This window comes from Hyperoodon ampullatus, assembly GCF_949752795.1.
Source record: "Hyperoodon ampullatus genome assembly, chromosome: 1".
NCBI lineage: Eukaryota > Metazoa > Chordata > Mammalia > Artiodactyla > Ziphiidae > Hyperoodon > Hyperoodon ampullatus.
In genome coordinates this window covers 27348220-27375157 of record NC_136914.1, presented here as the reverse complement: position 1 = coordinate 27375157, position 26938 = coordinate 27348220, and the positions used below count along the sequence as shown (strand labels likewise).

Genomic DNA, 26938 nt, shown 5'->3' with positions numbered 1-26938 from the left:
CCACAGGACCAGTTTGCATTTAAGTTTGGCAAATTCATAGGCAGTCAGTCTCCCGATTCCATGTCCAGCTCCAGTAATCAGGACGATTTCTCCGGTGACTGCTTTTCTCTTTTCTGGAATGAAAAGCATCAGGAGAGACTCTTAAGGTGCACATGAGCAGGGAGGGCAGAAGCTGGAGGCAGTCCAGAAGGAACTTCATCCTTTTGGTTGCTGCGAGGTTTTGGTATACTTTGTTTTACCAGTCACTCTGAATTGCTTCTGGGGGGTTGTTGCATCAAATACCAGAGAGAGTAAAAGCGAGAACAAGGAAGGGCTCGTTTGTCAAAGAGAAACAAACAGCCCCGAAGCCGTTCCTTCTGCTGAGCTGGGCTTGGTTAGGTCTTCCGCAACTGGCTCAAGCTGCAGTGCGGAGCGACTGCTCCTGAGCTCAGAAATCTGGGAGGGACAAAACCCAGAGGAGAGCGAAGCTTCCTAGTTCTGGGTGCCGCAGCCCCGACTAGGTGTGCAGCCAGAGCCATCTTTTACTCCCTTTCTCCTGATCTCCTGAGCCGATCTTGCAGGGTTAGTTGTCACTTCTTTTGCTAAATTTGATAAATTCCTTTTAAAGTTACAAGGCTAATGGACAGCGTCCGCAGTCCAGATGCTTCCTTGAAACTGGATGGTTGCCCTTCCCTAGTTAAGGGATGCAAATGTAGTTTGCTGTCTTTTTTTTTTTTAAATAAATGTATTTATTTATTTTTGGCTGCGTTGGGTCTTCATTGCTGCGCGCGGCTTTCTCTAGTTGCGGCGAGCGGGGGCTACTCTTCATCGCAGTGCGCGGCCTTCTCATTGCAGTGGCTTCTCTTGTTGCAGAGCACGGGCTCTAGATGCATAGGCTTCAGTAGTTGTGGCATGCGGGCTCAGCAGTTGTGGCTTGCGGGCTCTAGAGCACAGGCTTAGTAGTTGTGGCGCACGGGCTTAGGTGCTCCGCAGCATGTGGGATCTTCCCGGACCAGGGATCAAACCTGTGTCCTCTGCATTGGCAGGCAGATTCTTAACCACTGCACCACCAGGGAAGTCCCCTGTTAATCTGTCTTAATTAATAAATAAGCCCCCCCAAAATTAAGAAGGGTAGAGAAAAAGTTTTTCCTCCCTTACATTCACAGTTGTATTCCTGGCACCTAGGGCAGTGCTTGGTAAATAGTAAGTAATCAGTTAATATTTGTTGTATACAAAATAAATGGAAAAGGGGGGAAACAATTGGAATTCTTATTTTTAGCATACGTATCAATTCCAGTAATCACATACAACGCTTTTCTAGTTAAAAGTATTTATTTCTGGGCTTCCCTGGTGGCGCAGTGGTTGAGAGTCTGCCTGCCGATGCAGAGGACACGGGTTCGTGCCCCGGTCCGGGAAGATCCCACATGCCACGGAGTGGCTGGGCCCGTGAGCCATGGCCGCTGGGCCTGCACGTCAGGAGTCTGTGCTCCGCAACGGGAGAGGCCACAACAGTGAGAGGCCCGCGTACCACAAAAAAAAAAAAAAAAAAAAAAAAGTATTTATTTCTCAGCATCTTTTGTCTGTTTCACCAACTATTATAAGATGCCCTTAAATGTTGGTATATGGTTTCTAAATAAAAATAAATAAATAAAAACCAAAAGCCTTCACTTTCTTAAGTTCTGATGACACCCATTTAATTTGGGATGTGGGTAAAGAGTAATATAAAACAGTAAATATTCAAGATGGCATTTCTGTTCTGCCCAAGAGTGGGTTGCAGCACACACACTATGCTCTTGCAGACCTGGGAGTACATGTTCCTGAAGGGAGGAACCTAGGAGACCTGGCTGTCTGAGCCAATTGTGGCGCAGGCCCAGTGTCAGGGGGTGGTTTAGTTTGCATTGTTGTGTGATTTTGTTTGCATTGTTGTGTCGCTCTTTAAACTAAGTCCACTCCAACCTCCCCTTAAGGAATGCAGCGTTAGAAGACTAGGGCTTGAGGAACTTCCTATGAGAACTCCTGTTTCTCCCGTTCTTTGATCAGAGGTTTTGTGAATCACACTGCCTTGCTCCTCCTCCCTAATGAGTAATTCGTCAGCTGAATTAATTTGGATGAGCTGAGCCTTTTTAAGAGCCTGCCTAATACACTTCCAGTGTTCAAAAAGGAACAGTAGGTCCAAAGTGGAGTCACCTATGCTAAGCCCTGGAGAAGCAAACTAAAACTTAACACTTAACTGCAGTGTCAGCCTCACTCAGAAATGTAATTTGGGGTTTTTTTTTTTTTTTTTTTTTTGGCTGCATTGTACACTATGTGGGATCTTAGTTCCCTGAGCAGGGATTGAACCTGTGCCCTCTGCATTGGGAGCACAGAGTCTTAACCACTGGGCCACCAGGGAAGTCCCTGAGAAACGTAATTATATTTTTTATTTTTTTAAATTAATTTTTATTGGAGTATAGTTGCTTTACAATGTTGTGTTAGTTTCTACTGTACAGCAAAATGAATCAGCTATACATATACATCTATTCCCTCTTTTTTGGATTTCCTTCCCACTTAGGTCACCACAGTACATTAAGTAGAGTTCCGTGTGCTATACAGTATATTATTTGCTATCTATTTTATACATAGTATCAATATGTATATGTGTCAATCCCAATATCCCAATTCCTCCCACCCCCTCATTTCCCTCTTGGTATCCATACATTTGTTCTCTACCTCTGTCTCTATTTCTGCTTTGCAGATAAGATCATCTATACCATCTTTCTAGGTTCCACATATATGCATTAATATACAATATTTGTTTTTCTTTCTGACTTACTTCACTCCATATGACACTCTCTAGGTCCATCCACATCTCCACAAATGACCCAATTTCGTTCCTTTTTATGGTTGAGTAATATTCCATTGTATATATGTGTACTGGGTATATACCCAGAGAAATGTAATTTTAAACCAATCAGTTTGGAATTTCCTGATCAACACTAGTGAGGTGATCTGCATGATAAACCCCTACCCTTCTCCCCAAAGAAGGTGACCTAGCCTGAAATAATCCTTTCTTTTCTTTTTGACTTCCTTGTCCCCTCCTTCCAGCTTTTAAAAAACCTTCCATTGTACAGCTCCTTGGAGCTCCTTTCTATTTGTTAGATGGGATGATGCCTGATTCACGAATCATTTAATAAAGCCAGTTAGGTCTTCAAATTCACTCAGTTGAATTTTGTTTTTTAATACCAGCTTAAGCAGAGGTTAATGGCGGTCAACAACACTGACAGCAAAGTTTATCTGACTACAGGAAGCCAAGTCCAAATATTTATTTTTTAAAAGGCAAGCATATTTTAATAATAGAACTTTACTACCTGGATGGATTGTTAGACGTAAACAAAGCTGGACACGAAAGTGGTAAGGGCATATTTTGTTCAGTAATACTACAGTATGAACTGAACTCCACTTCCCTGAATCAGAAGGCTGAAGACTTTTCAAAGGCTGGAGCGTGCTAAGAGAAAGTCACTAAGGGGTAGTAAAGGGGTGGGTGGGTGATCCATGTGACTAGGCCATCTGGGTTTGTTAATTGGCATTTGTCAGGGGAGAAAGAAACTTCTATCTTTATGAGAGGAAGCAGCAGTGCAAGTTGAAGAAAGGTAGGTCCTTATCCTCCCACAAGGACTGGGAGCTAGCACAGAGTTATCTCCCTGAATATCTGCATCTTAAGGAGAGGGGCTCACAAGTCCTTAAGGAAACAGTTCTGGGTGGTAGATTTATATCACAAAGGTCAGAGAAAAGAATTTAAATTGCAAGCTTTCTAAAGTAGCTGCTCCAAGAGAGGGCTCTGGGGTCTGTCTGCCTATCCAGGTTTTGCCTGGAACAAATCACAAATTCTTCGGGCAGTGTTGAGCTTTTCTAGGCAGGTATTTTAAAGGGGTGGGGCGCTAGGATCACCCTAGAAGCCATAATAGAGTGATGAAGTAAAATTTATATTTTAAGGCAGGACAAGAAAAAATTACACATAAAATTCTCTGTTTGTCTGGGCCTCCTCCCTCCCTAATGTGCAGTGTGCATCTTTATTACAGTTAACCAGAACTTCTCAAAGATGGGAGTGCCCGCTCAACCATAAAGATCATTTTTTTTTCCCCTTTATTCTGACCCTAGCAATGTAACTTCTTAAAAGAACAGTGTTCTTTCCCAGCTCTTTAGGTGAGGGGGCGTGGGGTGGATAGGGATTAGATGCTTGCTTGGCATGTGCTTACCTGGACTATGTATCTTTGGTGAAGTTTATGTAAAATATTAGTCGGTCATTTTGATGTATGATCCTTTGTTTCAAAAATGTATATGATTGTGCCTTCGACTTCTAACAGGCAGAATGGTCCTCCGAGCTTTCTGAGACTGCTTCCTGTGTTATCACCATCAGTTTGGCTCAAATAAAATTCCCTTTTTTCTTCTTGACAGTTAATTGAATTTTCGTCAGCGAGAGTTTGTACAAGTCTCAGTGCAGAGGTTCTGAGGGAGTCTTCATATGCCGAGAGCTCTACAGCCTTCAGAACAGTGTTAAGGTTTGATAAATCTGGTTTTTGAGATGGTCAAAAGTTTTATACGGTCTGTGTCCACACCACACCACAGAACCAGTGGATTATGCACTTGCAAGTTAAATATTTCCACATATTAATAAGACAACGAATATCAAACATGAAAACCACATTACAAACTTCTGAACAATCTTGATTTCCAATTTCCCGTGTGGCCAACTTTTGCCTCTGCAGGTATCTCGCGTCTTAACCCTGGGTTTCTCTTCCAGGCTCTGTGTCTATCTCACAACTGGTTTACTCCTCCGCGGGTTGGGACTTTCACCCATTGCAGTGAACAACCTGGTAGAAAAGAAAGAGAAAAGCCTCGGATGCGGGGATTGCAAGTCTCTCACCTCCCTCCTTGCCCTGCAACCACTCATAACTCAGATGTGGCTGGGACACGCGTGGCTCACTACATCAGCCGCCTGTAACCAATTCCTGCCGGAACAGTCAGGACGACACACTTCTCTCAACCCCCTTTCTTTCTTTCCCTTTCCAATTCTTCGGCTCCTTTCACTTTCCGCCTTTCTCTTCCGCTTTCTCGGCGCTTCCCCAGCCGCCTCTCTAACCGGGTCCCAAACACAGCTCAAGCTCAGCAAGCACGAGAACCTGAACGAGGCTGGCGCTACGAAGCCTGCGCCGTCTTCGCTTTGCGGCGCTGCCGTAAAGTGCCGTCGCGCACCGGGGACGTCACGGACCGGTTGGCTCTTTTCCCGACTGCTGGCGCTGGCCGCTTGGGCGTTCCCTGGGGGGCGTGTTGAGCTGGGCTGTTGTTTGGGGAGGGCATTTGGTGCCCTGTGTGTTGATGAGATAAAACTGGCTGCTCCAGCTCCGGAACCCGAGGGCCGCCCGGTCCTAGTGCCTGCTGGATACCCGGGGCCCAGGGGTGTGGGGAGGCCGGAGGCTGAGGCCCAAGCTAACAGCGACCACGCTCCGCACATCTCCCCGCGGACCGCTGATGGCCGGACGCTTCCTGGGGAAGACTTTAGCCACCGTATCTCTCTCTGTGGCCTTGGCCTCTGTGACTCTCAAGTCCTTGGGCCGTTGCAGCATCGCGGCGTGCAGGTATTCCCTCTTCTAGTGCTGGCTCCTTGTCCTGAGTCCTTGCTTTGCGAGGGGGAAGCAGCTTCTGGTCGGGCGGCTTCAGTAGGCTTTGCTTGGGTCCCAGCTCTTTACGGCCATATACACGTTTTTTAAAAGGCTCTAAAATGTTTTACCTGCCTTTTGAGAAAAACAAGTGGTAGTGACCTTTCTTATGATACTCGAACTTTGCCATCCTCCATGAGTCACTAACATTCTTGTCCCCAGAGAGTTTAAATAGCACATGTTTGGGTGTGGTGGTGTTCCGTGCCATTTTTTTGTTTTTTGGGTGTTTTTTTTTTTTTTTTTTTTTTGGTTAATACTTAAAACATGATTGTTAAAATTAGCACATGCACGTAGTTTAAAGATGCGAACAGTATAAATGCTGTAAAAGGAAAAATATAAGTCGTCATTGCTCTCCTCCACTTCTCCATTTCAGTGTAGATAATATATTTATTAGTTACCTTTTTAAAAAAATTTGCCTTGGATAAATTCAGGCATTTATGGTAGCTCACACTGCCTCCTCCTTTTATTCCTCTCTCCTTCTGGTTTCTAAACACGATGTCCTAGGTACCATGCCCATGCTAGGCACGGAGTAATAAACAAGTTTTATGAGGCTGCCTCTAGTTTTTTTGGTTTGTTTTTTGTTTATTTATTTTTTTGCTTGTCATGTCATGTTTACTTTCGGCACGAGGAAATTTTCTTCTATTTGTTTTTTCCCCCATTTTTTCTTCTGTCCTGTCCTTTTTCCCCACCCCCGGAACTCCAGTGATAGCTTCTGGACTTTCTGGGTAGTGCCTCTATTTCTCTTTTTCTTTAATTTTCGATTGGTTTGTCTTTTTGTATGAAGTTCTCAGAGATTTTCCTCAAATTTATCTTCTAGATTACTAGTTCAGACTGCTGTCCTGTGCATTCTGTCATCTCTTCTACTGAATTGTAAATTTTGACAAGAACTTTTCCCCCCTAATTGCTCTCTTTAATGGCCTTTTCTTATTTTATGGCTCTAAAAGTCCTTTGAATCTGTAAAAATGATAATTAGAATAAAAATTATCTTGTGTTTCCTGAATTGTCTGACCCTTCTGGGTCAGTGGTTCTTTTCCTTTTTGGTCCCTTTTCCTTATGTTTTTTTCTCAAGCATCTGGCGGATGCTAGTTATTTATATTTTGATTAATGTAGATAATAGGCATTGTTTTCTCTAAACAGGAGCACTGATTGAATTGCCCCCAGGTACCAGTGCACCTCGACCTGATGGTTTCGGCTGAGGGTGTGTGAGCAGGTGGCAGCAGGTGGACAGGCTGGAAACCTCCCCCTTCCCGTTCCACACTTTACACTTGTGTAGCAGCTTCCCCGCTGAACATAGCTGCTCTAACTTTATTTCCTCAGTGTGAATTACGGAGATATTAAGCCTAAATTTCTGCTGTGTTCTCTAATACCTAATTCACAATAGAGATTCTAGTCCTTCATTTTCTTTAAATTTTGGTTTTATCCTGGGTACAAACAACTAATACTGACTTTTTGTTTGTAGGGTAGGGAGGGAGGAGGGCTGATTTCATGGTTACCGTCCAACTGCTCACTTAGGACATTTGGGCCCACTTATTTCCAATGTAACTCTCTGGTGGGGCATGTTGGTATGGGGGGCGCTTTGTGTGTGTATGGCGGGGAGACTGGGGGTACATGGGAGCTCTGTGTTTTCTGCACAGTTTTGCTGTGAACCTGAAACTGCTTTAAAAAATTAAGTCTATTAAAAAAAAAAAAAGGTAGTATCCTTTCCTCGATTCACACAGGGACAGGTACATGGAAAATAAAAGACATAATGCTCTTGTTAAAAAAAAAAAGTTGACAAAACCAATGAAAAGATAGTGTTTCAGGCAAGAATGGTCTGAATATCAAAGGAGTAAGGGAGGTCTTGGGGAAATTTTGATGAAGGCTTCTAATACTTTTGCTAAGATTATCCCCTCTGATTTGACTGTGAAGGTATAAAAGTGAAGTTTGCTGAATAATGTGGTTATAAATAAAATGTAATAGAAATATAAAAACAAATTTGATTAATTCCTTGTTTGAAGACTTAGGTTATAAACAAATCTAAATACGTATATACCTATAATATAAAATTTATTTTCATAATTCTTCCCTTCAGTTTTATTGAGATAAAATGGATATACAACACTGTATAAGATTAATGTGTACAGCATAAATATTTGAAATACATCATGAAATGACGGTCACAACATGTTTAGTGAACATCCGTCATCCCAGATAAATACAAAATTAAATAGAAAAAAATGTTTTTCCTTGTGATGAGAACTTTAGGATTTACTCTCTTAACCACTCTTATATATTTATATAACATACAGCAGTGTTAATTATATTTATCATGTTGTACATTATATCCCTAGTACGTTTTTGTCTTGTGACTGGAAGTTTGTGTGTACCTTTTGACCACCTTCATCCAGTTTCCCCTCTAGCCCCGCCCCCCCGCCTTGTGACCACAAATCTGATCGCTTTTTCTATGAGTTTGTTTTTGAAGTATAATTGACCTACCACACTATGTTAGTTCCTGTTACACAACATAGTGATTTGGTATTTCCATACATTTTAACTTGATAACCAGGGTAAGTCTAGTTACCTTATGTCACCATACAAAGATAACATAGTTATTCCCCACATCTTACATTTCATATTCGTGACTCATTTATTTTGTACCTGGAAGTTTGTACCTCAATTAATCTTCTCCCTTTTCTACTTCTTTCCTCCCCCTACCACCCTCTCATCTGGCAACCACCTGTTTGTTCTATGTATCTATGACTCTGTCTTGTTATGTTTGTTTATTTGTTTTGTGTTTTAGATTCCACATATAAGTGGAAAGACAGTATTTGTCTTTCTCTTTTCTCTGTGTGACACTTCACTTAGCATAATACTCTCTGAGTCCAAGCGTGTTGTCACAAATGGAAAGATTTCATTCCTTTTTTATAGCTGAGTAATATTCCACTGTGTGTGTGTGTGTGTGTGTGTGTGTGTGTGAGAGAGAGAGAGAGAGAGAGAGAGAGAGAGAGAGAGAGAGACACCTTTATCCATTCATCTTTTGATGGGCACTTAGGCTGCTTCCATATCTTGGCTATTATAAATAATGCTGCTGTGAACGTGGAGGTGCGTGTATTTTTTCTAATTAGTGATTTTGGTTTCTTCACATAAATACCCAGCAGTGGAATTGCTGGATCATATGGTAGTTCTATTTTTAATTTTTTGGAGGAATCTCCATATTGTTTTCCGTAGTGGCTACACCAATTTACATTCCCATTAGCAGCGCACAAGCGTTCCCTTTTCTCCGCATCCTCACCAACACTTGTTATTTGTTGTCTTTTTGATAATAGCCATTCTGACAGGTATAAGGTGATACCTCATTGTGGTTTTGATTTGCATTTCCATGATGATTAGCAATGTTGAGCATATTTTCATGTTCTGTTGGCCATTTCTGTGTCTTCTTTGGAAAAATATCTATTCAGATCCTCCACCCATTTTTTTTAATTGGGTTGTTTGTTTTTAACGTTGTGTTTTATGGGTTTTTTGTATATTTTGGATATTAACAACCTATCAGATATATTGTTTGCAAATATCTTCTCCTGTTCAGTCAGCAGCCTTTTTGTTTTGCTGATAGTTTCCTTTGCAAAAGCTTTTTAGTTTGATGTAGTCCCATTTGTTTATTTTTGCTTTTGTTTCCCTTGCCAGAGGAGACACATCCAAAAAATCTTGCTAAGACCAGTGTCAAAGAGTGTACTGATTATGTTTTCTTCTAGAAGTTTTATGGTTTCAGGTCTTACATTTAAGTCTTTAACTCATTTGGAAATTATTTTTGTGCATGGTGTGAGAAAGTAGTCAAGTTTGTTTCTTTCACATTTATTGAAGAGGCTGCCATTCTCCATTGTATATTGTTGCCTCTGCTGTTGTAGATTAATTGCCCATATAAGTGTGGGGTCGTTTCTGGGCTTTTTTTCTGTTCCATTTATCTGTTGTTTTTTTAGTCTCTATTTTATTTATTTCTGTTGTGGTCTTTATGATTTCTTTCTTCCTACTAGCTTTAGGTTTTGTTCGTCCTTAATTTTCTAGTTCCTTTAGGTGTAAGGTTAGGTTATTTATTTGAGATTTTTCTTGTTTCCCGAGGTAGGCTTGTATCACTATGAACTTCCCTCTTAGAACTGCAGGTCCCTTCATTTTTCTGAATTTGATTGAAAATAAAATTGTTTAGAAAATGAGCTGTATTAGGAAATAATGAAACAGAAGTGAAAAGTAAATTTACACCAGGATTGGTGGTGCTGAACTCTTTTGGCTTTTGCTTGTTTGTAAAACTTCTGATCTCTCCATCAAATCTGGATGAAAGCCTTGTCAGTATTCTTTTTTTTAAATTGTATCTATTTGCACACTAATAGTGTATATGAGTTTACATTTTCCCATATTTACACCAGCTTTATTTTTTATTTTTTTCGCCATACTGTGTGGCATGTGGGATCTTAGTTCCCTGACCAGGGATTGAACCTGTGCCCCCTGCAGAGGAAGTGCGGAGTCTTAACCACTGGACCACCAGGAAGTCTCTGGGTACAGTATTCTTGGTTGTAGGTTTTTCCCTTTCATCATTTAAAAAATATCATGCCACTCCCTTTTGGCCTGCAGAGTTTCTGCTGAAAAATGAGCAGATAGCCTTACGAGAGTCCCTTTGTATGTAACTTGTTGCTTTTCCCTTGCTGCTTTTAATATTCTTTTTAAAATTTTTGCCACTTTAATTATGATGTTGATTTGGTCCTCAGTGTGGTCCTCTTTGGGTTGATCCTGTTTGGGACTCTCTGTGCTTCCTGACCTGGTTGTGTGTTTCCTTTCCCAGGTCAGGGAAGTTTTCAGCTGTTATGTCTTCAAATATGTTCTCTGCCACTTTCTCTGTCTTCACCTTCTAGGACTCCTGTAATGCAAATATTAGTGCACTTGATGTCTCTTAAACTGTTCTCATTTCTTTTTATTCTTTTTCCTTTTTTTCTGTTCTGCTCCAGTGACTTCCACTACTCTGTCTTCTAGCTTGATGATCCATTCCTCTGTATCATCTGGTCTACTGTTGATTCCTTCTAGTGTATTTTTTCATTTCAGTTATTGTATTCTTTGTCTCTGGTTAGTTCTTCTTTATATTTTCTAACTCTTTTTTTAAATTATTTTTTTGGCATCATTGGGTCTTCGTTGCTGCGCACGGGCTTCTCTAGTTGCGGCAAGCGGGGGCTACTCTTCATTGTGGTGCGCACACTTCTTATTGCGGTAGCTTCTCTTGTGGAGCACGGGCTCTAGGTGCTCTAGGTAGTTGCAGCACGTGGGCTCAGTAGTTGTGGCACATGGGCCCTAGGGCGCATGGGCTTCAGTAGTCGCGGCACATGGGCTCTAGAGCGCAGGCTCAGTAGTAGAGTGCATGGGCCTAGTTGCTCTGTGGCATGTGGAATCTTCCCAGACCAGGGATCAAACCCATGTCTCCTGCACTGGCAAGTGAATTCATAACTACTGTGCCACCAGGGAAGTCCCTAACTCTTTGTTAAAAACTTCTAACTTCTCACTCTGTTCATCCAGTTTTCTAACAAGTTCTTCGATCATCTTTATGATCATTACCTTGAACTCTTTATTAGATATTGCCTATCTCCACTTCACTTTGTTCTTCTTCTGGGGTTTTATCTTGTTCTTTCATTTGGAACATATCCTCTGTCACCTCATTTTGCCTAATTTGCTGTTTTTATTTTTATGTATTTGGTAGGTTGGTTACATTTCCTGACTTTGGAGAAGTGGCCTTTTATAGGCGACATCCTATGAGCCCCAATAGTGCACTACTCTCTGGTCACTAGAGCTCTAAGGGTGCCCCACATGTGGGCTGTGTGGGTCCTTCTTGTATGGCAGGCTGACTACTGTGGGCACTCTGGTACACGTGGCTGGCCCACATCCATCAGTTGCCAGGCTCTGCCTCCTGCAGAAGCTGCCTGCCAGTGGTGGGCAGGGCTGCATCAGGAGGCAGCTGGCTGCAGAGCCCTGGAGGACTCTGCTGTTGGCTCACCTGTGGGCAGAGCCAGGTTCTGGGTTGGGTGGTAGTGGGGCTGGGGTCCCGGATCTATTGTTGGCCTCCTGGTGGACGAGGCTGGGACCCAGGGGATCCCAGGGCTGGTGCCCACCCACTGGTGTGTGGGCCGGGTCTTGGGCCCTCTGGTGGACAGTGTCCGTCCCCCAGGTGGCTGTGTGCTCAGGGCAACTTAAGGCTGCTGACCTGCTAGTGGATGGAGCTGCGTGTCCCCACCTAGCTAGCTGCTTGGTCTGTGATGTTCCAGTACTGTTGCTGACAGGCTTGTGGGTAGGTCCAGGTCCAGGGTCTAATAAGCTGGGGGGAGGATTCCAAAGTGGTGCTTCCCAGCACCAGAGTCCCTGTGGTAGAATGAGCTCCCCAAGATGACTGCCACCAGTGTTCGTGCTCGCAGGGTGAGTCCCAGTTGCTTCTGCGTCTCTGGGCAGCTCTCCAAGATGAGCAAGTGGGTCTGACCCAGGCTCCTTTCAGATTACTGCTTCTGCCCTGGGTCCCAGAGCGTGAGAGAGCGCAGTCTGTTTCCACTCTCTAGCTCTCCAGAAAGTAAGCCCCGCTGGCCTTTACAGCCAGACATTCTGGGGGCTCATCCTCTCGGTACAGAGAAGAGTCAGGAAGAGAAATGAAAAATTTTTGTGTAGGCTGTGAGGTAAAGGTTAAGATTCAGTTTTTTGTTTTCCCTTTTTTTGTATATGCTATCTAGTTATTTCAGCTCTACACCTCTTATTTTACTCTAAAGTTTATAATTTGTACATTTATCACAGTCTGACTTCAAGTAATATTACATTACTTTGTGTATAATGTAAGAATCCTACAACAATATATTTCCATTTCCTGTTATTCTTTTATGCTATTTTTGCCATACATTTTTTACACATGTATGTTAGACCATAAACTATTTTTTAAAATTGATTCCTTCATGTAGACCTAAGAGTCTTCCTTTACATTTGTTTTTGTGGTTGAATTTTTATAACAAACTTCTCTTCCCCAACATTTGTGCTAACAAAAGTAAACTTCTCTCCCTTTTTCTCAACGAAAATAAATTCAGTGAGTAGGTTTCAATTAATAAGATTTAGCAATATTTTTAAAAAATATTTATTTATTTATTTAGGCTGTACCGGGACTCAGTTGCGGCACTTGGGATCTTCGTTGCCGTGTGTGGGATCTTAGTTGTGGCATGCAAGATCTTTAGTTGAGGCACGCAGGCTTCTTAGTTGCAGCATGCAGGCTTCTTAGCTGCAGCATGCATGTGGGATCTAGTTCCCCAACCAGGGATTGAACCCGTGCCCAGTGCATTGAGAGTACAGTGTCTTGGCCACTGGACCACCAGGGAAGTCCCTAGCAATATTTTTATATTTGAAAATAATCTCTCACAGATGTTGGATCTTTACACGAATATGCATCAAATTAGAATTTTCTGATTTTTGAGTCTTTGAAAAGTTCTATTTTGGGGTCTGTGAATTAGGTTCTTTAATTAATTAATTTTGTACTTATATAAAACATTTTTCTTTTTCCTCCCAGTAACTCATTTTCATCCTGTGGATTTCATCTTAACTCCAACATGATGTCTGGTTCTAATGGTACCAAAGAGAATTCCCACAACAAGGCTCGGACATCTCCTTACCCAGGTTCAAAAGTTCAACGCAGCCAGGTTCCTAATGAAAAGGTAGGCTGGCTTGTTGAGTGGCAAGACTATAATCCTGTGGAATACACTGCAGTCTCTGTCTTGGCTGGACCTCGGTGGGCAGATCCTCAGATCAGGTGAGTAAATTAGTTGGTGTTAGCCGGGTGTAAGACTTTTGGAGAAGGTAATGGTTGTATTTGTAAATTATCATTTTACAGTTGAAAAATAGTTTTTATCCAGTGCTTGACTTTATTATAACTCAGTTTCCACATTTGCTTGAATTCTTTTTTTTAAAAATATTTATTTATTTATTTTGGCTGTGCCAGGTCTTAGTTGCGGCACATGGGCTCTTAGTTGCGGCGTATGGGCTCTTAGTTGTGGCAGGCGGGCTTCTTAGTTGCGGCATGCATGTATGATCTAGTTCCCCGACCAGGGCTTGAACCCAGGCCCCCTGCATTGGGAGCACGGAGTCTTACCCACTGGACCACCAGGGAAGTCCCTCACATTTGCTTGAATTCTTGCCAAAGCTATTGAGTTCATTTTTGTTTATTCTTTTGGGGGTTTTATGATGATCTTTCCAAATGGGTAAATCTATTTTGTTGTGGAGTTTTTTATTTTATGAAATGACAAGTGGTGGTCTCTGTTTTCATTTCTTTTGTTTGGGTTATCAATAACACATTTTGTGGTTATTTTCCAACATAGCTAGACTTGTATTTGAATAGTGAAAATATTTTTCAGAAACTTTTTCCAGATTACTAAGAACAGGATGATGATAAAATTAGACCAGTGTGAGAAGATAGAAAAAGGAGAGAGAAAGAGGAAAAAAAATAAAGTCAAGCAAAAATGTTTTGACTAAATTCAGAGAAGTGCTGTGTTGATTCACATTTTATATGTATGTTTCTTTTGATAAATATAATGATAGAATTGTAAAATGTGCTAACTATGAGCTAGGCACTGTACTAAATATTTTATAACCATTATTTTATTTTATTCTTATAACTATTCTGGAAGGCAGACAGGGTTGTTATTTCTACTTTATAGAAAAATAAACACACACAAAAACTGGAAGCACAGAAAGTTTGTCCTTTGCATATGGTCGGTCATGTAGCTAGTAGATGGTATAGCTTGGACTTGAACTCAGTCTGACTTCAGATTTCATGCCCTTAACTACTCTGCTAAACTGCTGCCCTAGTTTTGGAACATTTTATAAGTTTGATTTAATGGGTAAATTTATTATAAATGATAGTCCTCTCAAGGCCTTATTTAGTCAGTTAAATAAGAATTTTTGCTAGTTGGATTGATCCAGTATTAGTTCATTAGGTTGTTAAACTTTACCAGGTCACTTATTGCTGTGACTTGATTTCTACCCACAGTTTCCTTATTTAATCCAAAGGTGTGTTTGTGATAGTACTTGGATTATTAATTAATCATGAAGCTAACGTGTGGAGAAATTATTAGCTGTAAATGAGTTCCATTTCCCTCATTTTAGAGGATATACATGTTTACACATATATTATACATACACATTATGTACAATTAAAATTAATGATGTTGCCAGGGGTGCTATACAGTGTAAACAGAGGAAGACAATACATCTTCTTATTTTTCATTCAATTTGTGTTTTAAAAGTTAAATTTGTATCACTATCTAAATCAAGCTTTATTACTAACGTTAATGCTTCAGTTATAACTAGAGTCATGCTTTTTTTTTCCCCCAGAAGATGGCTCCCTTTATTTATCTAAAATTTTATTATGAAACATTTCTAACATACAGAAAATTTGAAAGAACTTTATGGGGAACACTCATAAATCCACCACTTTGATTCTTTTATCAACATTTTATTATACTTATTTTATCACGTATGTATCTGTCTATCCCTCCTCCTTCCATTTTGTTTTCTTGATGTATCAGTACATCTCCCCCTATATACTTCAACAAGTATTTCATTAACTAGTATTCATTATTTATTTAGTTTCCTTTCTTTTATTTTTAAATTTTTTATTGAAGTATAGTTATTTACAATGTTGTGTTAATTTCAGGTGTACAGGAAAGTGAATCAGTTATACATATATCCACTCTTTTTTAGATTCTTTTCCCATATAGGTCATTACAGAGTATTGAGTAGAGTTCCCTGTGTTATACAGTAGGTCCTTATTAGTTACCTATTTTATATATAGTGGTGTGTATATGTCAATCCCCATCTCCCAGTTTATCCCCCTGCCTCCTTTCCCCCCTGGTAACCGTAAGTTTGTTTTCTACATCTGTGACTCTATTTCTGTTTTGTAAATAAGTTCATTTGTACCATTTTTTTAGATTCCACATATAATGGTGAATTTCTAGAGTCCCAAGAACATTGTAACTCGGGTTTTATAATTTCATGATTTTTACCATTTAATTATTTTTACATGTGTGTTCAATGGAAGAATGGTTAGAAGTCTTGAGAAAATGTCTGGATCGTTCAAGTTGGAAATTATTTCCAAAACAGAGCACAAATATATCTATTCTCTTGCTTATTGGAATTAAAGCAAGAAAAAAAGTGAAACTTATGTCAGAACTGCCCATGAACTGTCCAGTGCTATATAAATATTCACTGCCAGTGCAATTATGTCAGCGATTTCATAATGGAGAGGAAAGTAGTTTATTTATAGCTTAAAAAAATTTTTTTGAGTATGACCTACAGGCAGTAAAGTATACATTTCTTAAGTATGCAGGTGTAGCTCAGTAAGATTTTATATTTATATAACTCTGTAATCCAGAGCTATATCCAGATCAAATCTGGAACATTTCCAGCATATTATATCTCTTTTAATCTACATCATGGTTATTATGAAGTTTGTGGGTGAATTCATGTTTTGCGGGTTTACTTTGATAAAAGTATTAATCAGTGTACATTTGAAGAAATTAAAATTACTTTGAAATAGTAGAAATGACAAAGGAATCTTATTTTTAGAACTATAGGAACCATTAATTGCCATATTGTGCCCACGCACACTTCCACTTTGCTAATAGTAACATAGACCTTCTTGTAGTGTGTGGGAGGAGCTCCAGTTTGTCTGCCATTGGTCCTTCCCAGAGGGGTTACCACACATACCCTTGTCTTACAAGGTGTTTTGGTTAAACAAATTTTCTTTTTCCAGAAACTGTTTTGAAGGAGTTGATGAATCTGTAAATGAAAACTAACTAAAGTTGTAACTAAAAATTTAGTCTCAAGGATACTGCTTTTATAAATAACTGACTGGCATTATTAAGCTGTTGGTAATATTGGGTCATTATTTCTGATTTTGCATTGGTATTCTCGTTACAGTGAAAGCAGCTTTTCACCAAAGTTTAATGAAAAGGATGGCCATGTTGAGAGAAAGAGCCAGAATGGCCTGTATGAAATTGAAAATGGAAGACCTAGGTAGGTACCGGGGATGGGACATCTTACAATAATGGGTCTCTAAAAGGTAGAAAATACTGTCAACGAAAATTCAATTAACAATCAAGGTAAGAAGAATAAAGGGAATTTTATTCAAACCGACTAAGGATTATAACCCGGAGGACAGACTCTCAGAAAGCTCTGAGAACTGTTTCACCTGTTCGAAGATACAGTCATATACATTTTCGAGATGAAGGACTGTACATTAAAATGACATACCGATATTTTACATAAAGTTCACCTAAGATATACAGTCCAGGTGAGCACATACAAAGCAAGCAGCAAGTCACCATGACATCTTTCAGCGATGGGAAAGAGTGCCATTCTTTTAAGAAGTTACATGGCTAGTGTCAGAATAAAGGAGAAAAAAGTGGATTTTTTATGGTCAAGCAGGCACTCCCATCTTTGAGGAGGTCTGGTTAATGTGCAGTGCAGATGCACACTGCACATTAAGGAAGGAGGGTGGAGGCCCAGACGGACATAGAAAATTTTATGTTTAAATTTTCTTGTCCTGCCTTAAAATATACATTTTATTTTATCAATATAATTAATGTTTATTGAGTGCTTGTATATGCCAGACATTGTATGAAAGAATTTATGTATGGGATCTAATTAAATCACCACAATAACCCTGTGGGTGGATATTTTTAGTTCCATTTACAGATAAGGAGAGAGAATGTAAGTTGTTTGCACACAGTGAATAAGTGGTAGAGACAGGGTTTGAATGCATCTTCTTGTAACCTTACCTTGAAGTAGAAATAATTACAGTTGACTCTTGAACAAAACAGGGGTTGAACTACACAGACCCACTTATACATGGATTTTTTTTCAATAGTAAATATTACAGAATTACACCATCTGAGTTTGGTTGAATCCCTGGATGTGGAACCACAGATACAGGGGAACCGTGTATACAGAGGGCTGACTATAAGTTTATATGGGAGTATTGATCAAGGGTCAATTGTAATTGAATAAATTAACAGAGAAGGAAAGGATTAAAAACTGTATTTCAGTAGTTATTTATAAAATGAGATCATACCTTAAAGTAAGAATTTGTCCAAATATATAAGAGTAAAAATAAAAATAACCCAACAATTTAACATCAAGTATCTTTTTGTACTTTTTTTATTTTTAATTTTCTTTTAGCGTGCTGCACAGCATGTGAGTGGGATGTGGGATGTTAGTTCCCCGACCAGGGATCGAACCTGTGCCCCCTGCAGTGAAAGCACAGACTCTTAACCACTGGACCGCCAGGGAAGTCCCTCTTTGTATACTTCTAAAAATGATTTTTCTACACAACTCCAAAATTTTCCATTTTCCTTAAGAAGGCATTATACAAGTTAGGAAGAAATGTAAAAATTAGCGTGCCTCAAATAAAACAAAAAAAGGATCACAGATTTGGTAATCATGCTTATTACCTCGTAAAAATGTTGCAAAAACTAAAATATTTTTAGTCCTTCTAAGACTTGGAGATAGTAGAGCTCCTCTCACCCCAGCCTGGTCTTTCAGTTTTGCTAAATTCTTTCTTTGTTCATTACTTACTTGCCTTTCTATGTTATTGAACCTTTTCAAGTCAAAGTGTCCGTGCATTTGACTTATTCCTCAGATTCTTTTCTGGGTAAAATATATTGAAAGACATGTACATATATAAAAGGATAGTCAGCAAAGGCAAGATAGCCTGTTGTTTTAGTCAAGACTCTCTGACTAATGGAAACCAACTCTAGCTTGCTTGAGTGAAAAAGTGAACTTTACCACAGGGCTATAGGATCATCTCAAGCCCAGAGTAGAAGTGCAGCTAACTTTAGGAACAGGTGGAGTTGGAAATCCATTAGAACTGTCTCTCTGCTTTATGTCTGCTTTCCTTTATATGTTGCCTTTGGTTTTCTTTTTCTGCAAACAAGTTTCCCTGCTGCTCAGGCTATAAGATAATCTATGTGTCTTTTTTACAGCTTCTAGTTTATTAGTAACAGGCTTGGTCATCTATAAAAATTAACATTATCTCTCTTAATACTGGCTTTGATCATTTGTATTCAGGGGTGTATGGTTACATGGAATAGAACATAGCTGCTGACCACTCTGCCCCTCCTGAATTTGAAAAGTAGAATTATCGTCACCTGGCCAGGTGTCTTGTCTTTCTGTTTTTATTTGCAAGTCTTGCTGAAATATTTCTGAGTCTAGTATAAAACAATATAAAGATTCACTCAACTTTAATAAAAGTCACAGGGAAGCCCAGAGTAAAAAGAGATGGCTGAAAAGGAAAATTTGACAGGTTGTTTATTTACTTTCACATACTGGGAGAATCAAAGATATAACATTAAATAGGTAAGATTGCAGATTAGGGCATTTCATTTTACATAATAAAAGTTGAACATTTAAGGAATATTGGAAGAAACTGGAAGAAAATCACTCAGGCATGAATGTTGCTATGTTTACCTGACAGATTTTTTAACATTGGGTGTGGCATTAGGTTAAATAGTAGTTGGCATTTTTATAAAATTGTTTTAAAAAATGGAATTTGGTATATTTGAAATCTTGAAATATTAAATACTTCTACCTCATTATGTGCTACAAAATATCTATTACTGTTAATAAAAATCTAGAACCCACTGTGAAAAAATGGACTTTAAAATGTAACAAACTATTTGAGTGAGACAGGTTGTAGGAGAGTGGAGTAGGAAAAGAGGATGTTGAGAAAATGAAGCGTGGGTGTCCTCAGTGATAAAGCATTGCTGTCGCAGAGGTAGACGATGATTAGGCGCGGGGCATTTCATTCTTCCAGATTTGAGTCCAGTAAGGTTCTAGTTTGAATTTTGAAGTATAGGTGAAAACTGAAACAAATTCTTATATTGTAGAACAACTATGGAAATGAGATCCTCCTCCTGGATCAAGCCCAAAGCTTAAGACAAGCACAAAAGAAAAGTTAAATAACACTCTAAGGAAATGTGTACTTTGAGTGTCAAATATGTAATAGTGCTACTGGATTTGTGTAGAGATATTATTTCCTTCTTATTGCTCTTACTACCTTGTTTTGGGCCATATCAAGTTGTGTTAAAAAAGATGAGCACATTCAATTGATTTTATGGGTTTTTTTTTTTTTCCAGAAATCCTGCAGGACGGACAGGACTGGTTGGCCGGGGGCTTTTGGGGCGATGGGGCCCCAATCATGCTGCAGATCCCATCATAACCAGGTAAGAACTAAAAACACATTTCAGTAGCAAAGAGCTAAGTAATTGGATAAATACAGACTGTACCATGTTTTTACATATCCATTATACACACACACACATGCACACACACAGATGTATATATGTATATGTATGTGTTTTTATTTATTTATTATTATTAATTATTTTTTTGCGGTACGCGGGCCTCTCACTGCCGTGGCCTCTCCTGTTGTGGAGCACAGGCTCCAGACGCGCAGGCTCAGTGGCCATGGCTCACGGGCCCAGCCGCTCCGCGGCATGTGGGATCTTCCCGGACCGGGGCACGAACCTGTGTCCCCTGCATCGGCAGGCAGACTCTCAACCACTGCGCCACCAGGGAAGCACCTGTATGTGTTTTTATATAGAGTCATCCCTTGGTATACTGGGGGATTGGTTCCAGGACCACCCCCTGTGCCTCAAGCAGATACCAAAATCTGTGGATGCTTAAGTCCCTTACATAAAATGGGGTAGTACAGTCAGCCCTTCTTATCCATGGGTTCCACATCTATGGATACAGAGAGCCGACTGCATATACGTGTATATATATGTGTGTGTGCACACAGACACGTATATATACATTCATATGCACACACATGAAATCTATATTTTAAAGGGACATTATGTAAAATTATAGTGATGTGATTTAAGTGTAAAGCTGTAGTTTTATGTTGTGTGAATAGGTTAGGCCTCATTTCAACAAAGTTAGTTCACCACACATTTATTGAGCATTTATTTGTTCTCAGAATTGAGTAAGTGCCTTGGTGCATATGAAAGAGTATAACAGTCCTAAGTTTCTGCTTCCTGTCATTGAGGAGCTATGTTCTCATTTGCAAGATAGAAAATATTAAATAAAGAAACATGTCAAAGTAATATGGATGACACAGGATGCTTCAGAAAAGTAGAGAATCAGATGTGTGGGACATAATGATGGTAAACCAGAGCACCCAAGAAAGGTATTATGAAGAGGTAGACTGGAGCTGAACTAGAAGCTTAGATAGGGGGACGGGAGGACGCCTAGGAACAAGCCTTGTAGTAATATCTATTTGCGTTATTGAGGGACAGTGAAGAGACCAGTTTGGTTGAAACAGAAGATCCTTGTAAGAGAATAGCGGATGATAAATTAGACTTAAAATTAATTTTTACGTCATTCTATTGTGGAGAATATAAAATGCCAAAGTTAAGGAGTATGAAATGGAGCCATTGAAGGTTCCAGGACGGGGGGAAGGCATTCTCTTCCTGAGGCAGATCTATCTGGTAAGCCAAATCATAGTCAGAGGGTTTCTCGGTCAGCATGAATCACAGTAAATGAGGTAGGGGAATGTCGTGTTTAGATGGATTGTGCCATCTCCGCTGGAGTCGTCTTCCCAACACATGTGGCATATTCCATCATCTCTGTCCTTCTTTTATTTATTTTTTATTTGTAGGATTTCTTCACTGATAGCCTCTCTCCTCACATGTGATTGTCATTTTCCTTCTTTAAATAATGCAGATACCCTCAATATTCTTGCTTTTTTAGTTTTGATATTTTGAGGGCTTTCCTTTCTTACAGGAGACTTTGTTCTCTCTGATCTGGATATGATAATGATTTCATAGTTTAACTCTAAGGAAGCTTATTTTCAAGTTTCTGGGGGAGGCACCAGTTCTCTCCCCATCTTATTCTCGTATTTGCCCATCCAATTTCCTCTGACAAAAGGTATCTTTACCCCACACCCAACCGCAGTTTTATCTTCCATCTCTTCATTCATCCATCCACCCACCTACCTGCCTGCCTGTCTCCCTACGTACTGACCTACTTCTGTCCATCTAGAATTCCTTCAGAAACTTTATGGTTTAAGTGAGATGAGAAGAGTTAATATAGTCTTATTAATGAATGTAGTTAAAATAATATAAGTAAGTATTAATGGTAGTATCCGTTTCTTTTGATTTCGGTGAGGCTGTCTAAAGACAGGAGGGTGTGAAATATTTGAAGCAGGAATGCTAGCAAAGGGACAAGAAGCAGAAAAGGGAAGCCAGAGTCTTGAAAGTTAAGTTAGTCCTAATTAGCTTATCTTTATCTGTGGTGAGCCAAATAGCAACTGAGAGTAAACACGGTGACTGTGTGTCAAGTCGTTTTGAAGTGGTAGACTTTCTGAACTTTATTCTTATACAGATGAGAAAACTGAAGGCTTAGAGATGGTCCAAGGCTATAAAAGAGCCCACAAGTGGCAGAAACTAGCTTTCAACAGTAATCTTAAGTTGATTTCTTTGCTATCTCAGTAATACATATATTATTAACTGAGGAGTCCCTTCAAATAGATGGGTGGCAGTAGAAATGGAAGGAAGAGAAGAAGGAAGGGTGTTGAAGAAAGAATCGACAAGATTAAATGAACTGTTAAAAATATTGCTTTACTCCAGGCACTCTGCTAGGTGCAATTATTAGTTTTTACATTTGTTTCTCACAGGAACTCCTCAAGGTAGGTATTAACATATCTATTTTATAGTTCTGAAAGTGGAGACTTACTGAGGTTAAGTGACTTGCCTAAATCTTGTAGATCTGAAATTTGAAACGGGTATTTGGCTCCAAATATTGTGCTTTCTCTTTTACACCAGTATTTCAGTAATGAGTAATCATAAGAATCACACAGGCACTTTTAAAGCAAAGATTCTATCCCCTTTTCTTCCAAGTACTTCATGATGCAAAATAGCATTGAATCGTGCAGAATTTCACAAACTTTCTTGTTCAGAATCCCCAGGGAAAGTGTTAAATTTTTAGATTCCCAGATAGCTCTCCTAGAGATTTCCCACGTATAATGGGAAGTTATCAGAAGTTCCTGTATATCTTTTAAAGTCGAAATGAGAAGGGAAGTGTTAATATATTATTGTGAATAAACTCCGGTCAAAAGTTAATGGCGGGGCTTCCCTGGTGGCGCAGTGGTTGAGAGTCCGCCTGCCGATGCAGGGGACACGGGTTCAGGCCCCGGTCCAGGAAGATCCCACATGCCACGGAGCGGCTGGGCCCGTGAGCCATGGCCGCTGAGCCTGCGCGTCCGGAGCCTGTGCTCCGCAACGGGAGAGGCCACAACAGTGAGAGGCCCGCGTACCGCAAAAAAAGAAAAAAAAAAAAGTTAATGGCGGTATGATTTTCTTTCCTATTTGGTTAGAAATGGGAAGGTGTGGACCATCAGAAGTAGGGAGGCAATATCAGTCGTACATAGGAAAATCATGAGCATCTAATAAATGTTAATGAGGTTCACTAGTTAAAATGATATATTATTTCTGTTGTATCAAGAAATTTTGTTTTAAATTTAGTGACCATGTATTTGGTACTAACAAAAACATAACAAGAAATGACTCTGTTTAAAATCCTTAAATGAGTCCACTGAGGATAAATCTGAGAATGTAAATGTGATATGCAAGCTTTTCATCATCTGTGTGGTCCTGCCTTTTTGCCCAGCAGCATCTCTCTGTATTCAGCTTCTCTTCCCAGGGCTCTAGCCATGACTGGCCGGCCGGCTGGCTGGCTGAGCAGCAGAGGCTCTGTGTTCGTCTTCGTTTTCCCAGCTCCTTGCACGTGAGGTGTAGTGGGTGCTGGTAAACGTTTGTGAGTGGACAGAACCATCATTTGCCCCCTTATCCCTCCTCTTACCTAATTAGTGTAAATCCTGTTTGTTTAATCGAAGTAAAATAGTATAGTGATTAAAAGTGCAGATTCTGGAACCAGATTGCCTGGGTTCAGATCTCGGTTTGCACAACTTTTTTCCTCTGCAACCTCAGGCAGGTGATCTCCTTCTCTGCGCCTCATTTTCCACATCTGTAAAATAAAAACACCAATACAGCTACTTTATAGGCTGGCTTTGAGGCTTAAGTGGATACATACATTAAAGCACAACAGGATCAGGTCCATAATAAGTGCTATATAAATGACTTTTAAAAAGTAAAGGCTAAAAAAGAAAAAAGTGAAGGTAAAATCTGTCTTTTCTCCATTTTCGCTGTCTCTGCCTTCAGTCCTGTCCTCATCGTCTTGTACCTGGACCATGGTAACAGTCTTCTAGCTGGTTTTCTTGCCTCCAGTCTTGCTTCCCTCCAAACCAACTTCCACACTTTTGTCAAAGTGAGTGAGCTTTCTAAAATACAAATTGCTAATGGCTTTTTCCCCGCTTAAAAAATATTCTCTGGCTCTCTAAGCAGATGAATTTGATGAATTCTTTGCATACTTCTCCAGCCTCACCATCTATCTTTCCCTCACTGATGCTTATGTTGCCACATATACTTTCAGTTTCTTGAATACATTATTTTATTTTATAACTTTGTTTCCTCTCTCTGGCATCCTTAAAAACAGATGTTGTCTTATACCAATTATTCTTTCATTTCTATTTACTGTACTCATCAAGCTGTCACTCTTGTAGTTTATTCACATACATGTCTAGCTCCACTGCTAGACTATGAACTCTTCTGGGGGGGAATTATGGGTTAGATATGGTATTCAGCCACAATATAAAGAAATTTGGGCACTCATATCTAAACTACTATATTCAAAAAAATTTTTTTAACATCTTTATTGGAGTATAATTGCTTTACAGTGTTCTGTTAGTTTCTGCTGTATAACAAAGTGAATCAGCTATACATATACATATATCCCCATATCCCCTGCCTCTTGCATCTCTCTCCCACCCTCCCTCTCCCCTCCCCAGGTGGTCACAAAGCACTGAGCTGACCTCCCTGTGCTATGCGGCTGCTTCCCACTAGCTATCTGTTTTACATTTGGTAGTGTATATATGTCCATGCCACTCTCACTTTGTGCCAGCTTACCCTTCCCCCTCCCTGTGTCCTCAAGTCCATTCTCTATGTCTGTGTCTTTATATCTGTCCTGCCCCTAGGTTCGTCAGAACCATTTTTTTTTTTTTTTAGATTCCATATATATGTGTGAGCATACGGTATTTGTTTTTCTCTTTCTGACTTACTTCACTCTGTATGACAGACTCTAGGTCCATCTACCTCACTACAAATAACTCAATTTTGTTTCTTTTTATGGCTGAGTAATATTCCATTGTATATGTGTGCCACATCTTCTTTATCCATTCATCTGTCGATGCACACTTATGTTGCTTCCATGTCCTGGCTATTGTAAATAGAGCTGCAATGAACATTGTGGTACATAACTCTTTTTGAATTATGATTTTCTCAGGGTATATGCCCAGTAGTGGGACTGCTGGGTCATATGGTAATTCTGTTCTTAGTTTTTTAAGGAACCTCCATATTGTTCTCCATAGTGGCTGTATCAATTTACATTCCCACCAAGAGTGCAAGAGTGTTCCCTTTTCTCCACACCCTCTCCAGCATTTATTGTTTGTAGACTTTTTGTAGATGGCCATTCTGACTGGTGTGAGATGATACCTCATTGTAGTTTTGATTTGCATTTCTCTAATGATTAGTGATGTTGAGCATCCTTTCATGTGTTTGTTGGCAATCTGTATATCTTCTCTGGAGAAATGTCTATTTAGGTCTTCTAAGCTAGTATATTTTATTGAGTCTCATGCGGAGTGATGATTAGATCATAAGCTTTCTTTTTTGGTTTTGTACTGGAAGTTCAAAATCTTTATCTTTGCCTAAGGGACTATTAAAACTATTATTAAAATTCGGCAGGAGGAAGTAGATGTGGTGGGTGTAGGGAAGGAGAAGGGGAGATTTATCAACATCTTTGTGAAGGAGGCTGTGGTTAGAAAAAGCACATTCTGAAATTAACGTTGCCTCGATGCTTTAAAAAAATGCAATTCAATTTGAAATATAAAATTAAATTAAAGGATAGTGTGAGACTTCTTTTATCAAAAGCGGGAATAAAGATTGAGAAGCACTTTTCTTGAGACCAACTGAACCTGTATCATATAATCTGCTTTTCTGAAAAAGTAGGGCGAACTGTTAAAAGCAAATATTACAGATCTTTTTCACTACTTAAAATTCTTAAAAAGCATCCTTGGATTAAAAAAAAAAAACTTTTATGACCCTTCTTTTAAATTCTGTTCTGCTTTTAATTTTTTTTGATAACTTTTACTTTAAGTAGTAAAAACTGTTTATATCTTGAATTTTTATTATGGAGACTATAATATCCTTTATGGAAAGTAGACATTTGTCTTCGTTTGTAACAGTGCTAAATAAAGAATATTTTTAATACAAAACAATATTTCTTTACAAAACTAGCTGATTTGAGGTAAATTTGTATATACTCTGTTATAAAGAAAAATATATCTTTATAGCTTTGTCTTAAGTTTGAAACAGAACCTTGGTCTTTGTTCTAAATCAGTTATGACCTTACATTACTGTTATAGGTGGAAAAGGGACAGAAGTGGAAATAAAATTACCCATCCCATTTCTGGGAAAAACATCTTACAGTTTGTTGCAATAAAAAGGAAAGACTGTGGAGAATGGGCAATCCCAGGGGTAAGCATTAAAATTAAGTCAAATCAGTGTTGTAAGTTCTTTTTAGTTGCTTTATTTACTACAAGGTTATTGTGTATGGATCTTTTCTACTTCATTTATTCTCCATTCCTCCCCAGTAATTCTTTTGCAATGAAGTATCATTGTCAATGACAAATGTAGGATAATACAACAAAGCTGTTAAAATCTGAGTCTAATTCTAAAACCCTTGGGAAAGAACATGGACTTTGGAGTTAGACCTGGGCTTGTGTTTTGACCTTTTTTCCACTTTGAGCTAGTGATCTGGAGTTCAGACCTTTGTTTTAAAAATAATCATATATATTTCACAGGATTATTAGAGATAGCATATAAAGCACCTGGTATAATAGATACTCACTAATGTTGGGTTTCATCTCAGAACTCAACACCTACTCCAAGCCCAAGGTAAGATTTTTAGTATTTTTAAAAAGATAACACTATTACTGTTCCTTGTAGTTTTTTGAGTTTTCATAATATCATCGGGAGGAGTATACTTCTATTGGGTTCATGTCAGTAGTATATTTCAAGGGGCTTTTAAAAATGTGTATGTGTTCAGTAGTGGGTTTT

General features: G+C 39.4%; 1 protein-coding gene across 2 annotated transcripts in view; it reads left to right on the top strand.

The window, feature by feature from the left end:
* Positions 1–5487: 5487 nt before the first annotated feature.
* Positions 5488–26938, top strand: part of NUDT9 (nudix hydrolase 9) — a gene marked incomplete at its 5' end in the record, with an annotated part of 29618 nt that continues 8167 nt past the window's right edge. Inside the window, 5 exons of one of the 2 annotated variants that reach the window (XM_079700144.1) lie at positions 5488–5594; positions 13219–13458; positions 16626–16721; positions 19841–19927; positions 26245–26356. In XM_079700144.1, the coding sequence (XP_079556270.1) occupies positions 5488–5594; positions 13219–13458; positions 16626–16721; positions 19841–19927; positions 26245–26356 (642 nt within the window). The remainder of the gene's footprint in view (positions 5595–13218; positions 13459–16625; positions 16722–19840; positions 19928–26244; positions 26357–26938) is intronic. The other variant, XM_079700145.1, reaches the window with a different exon arrangement.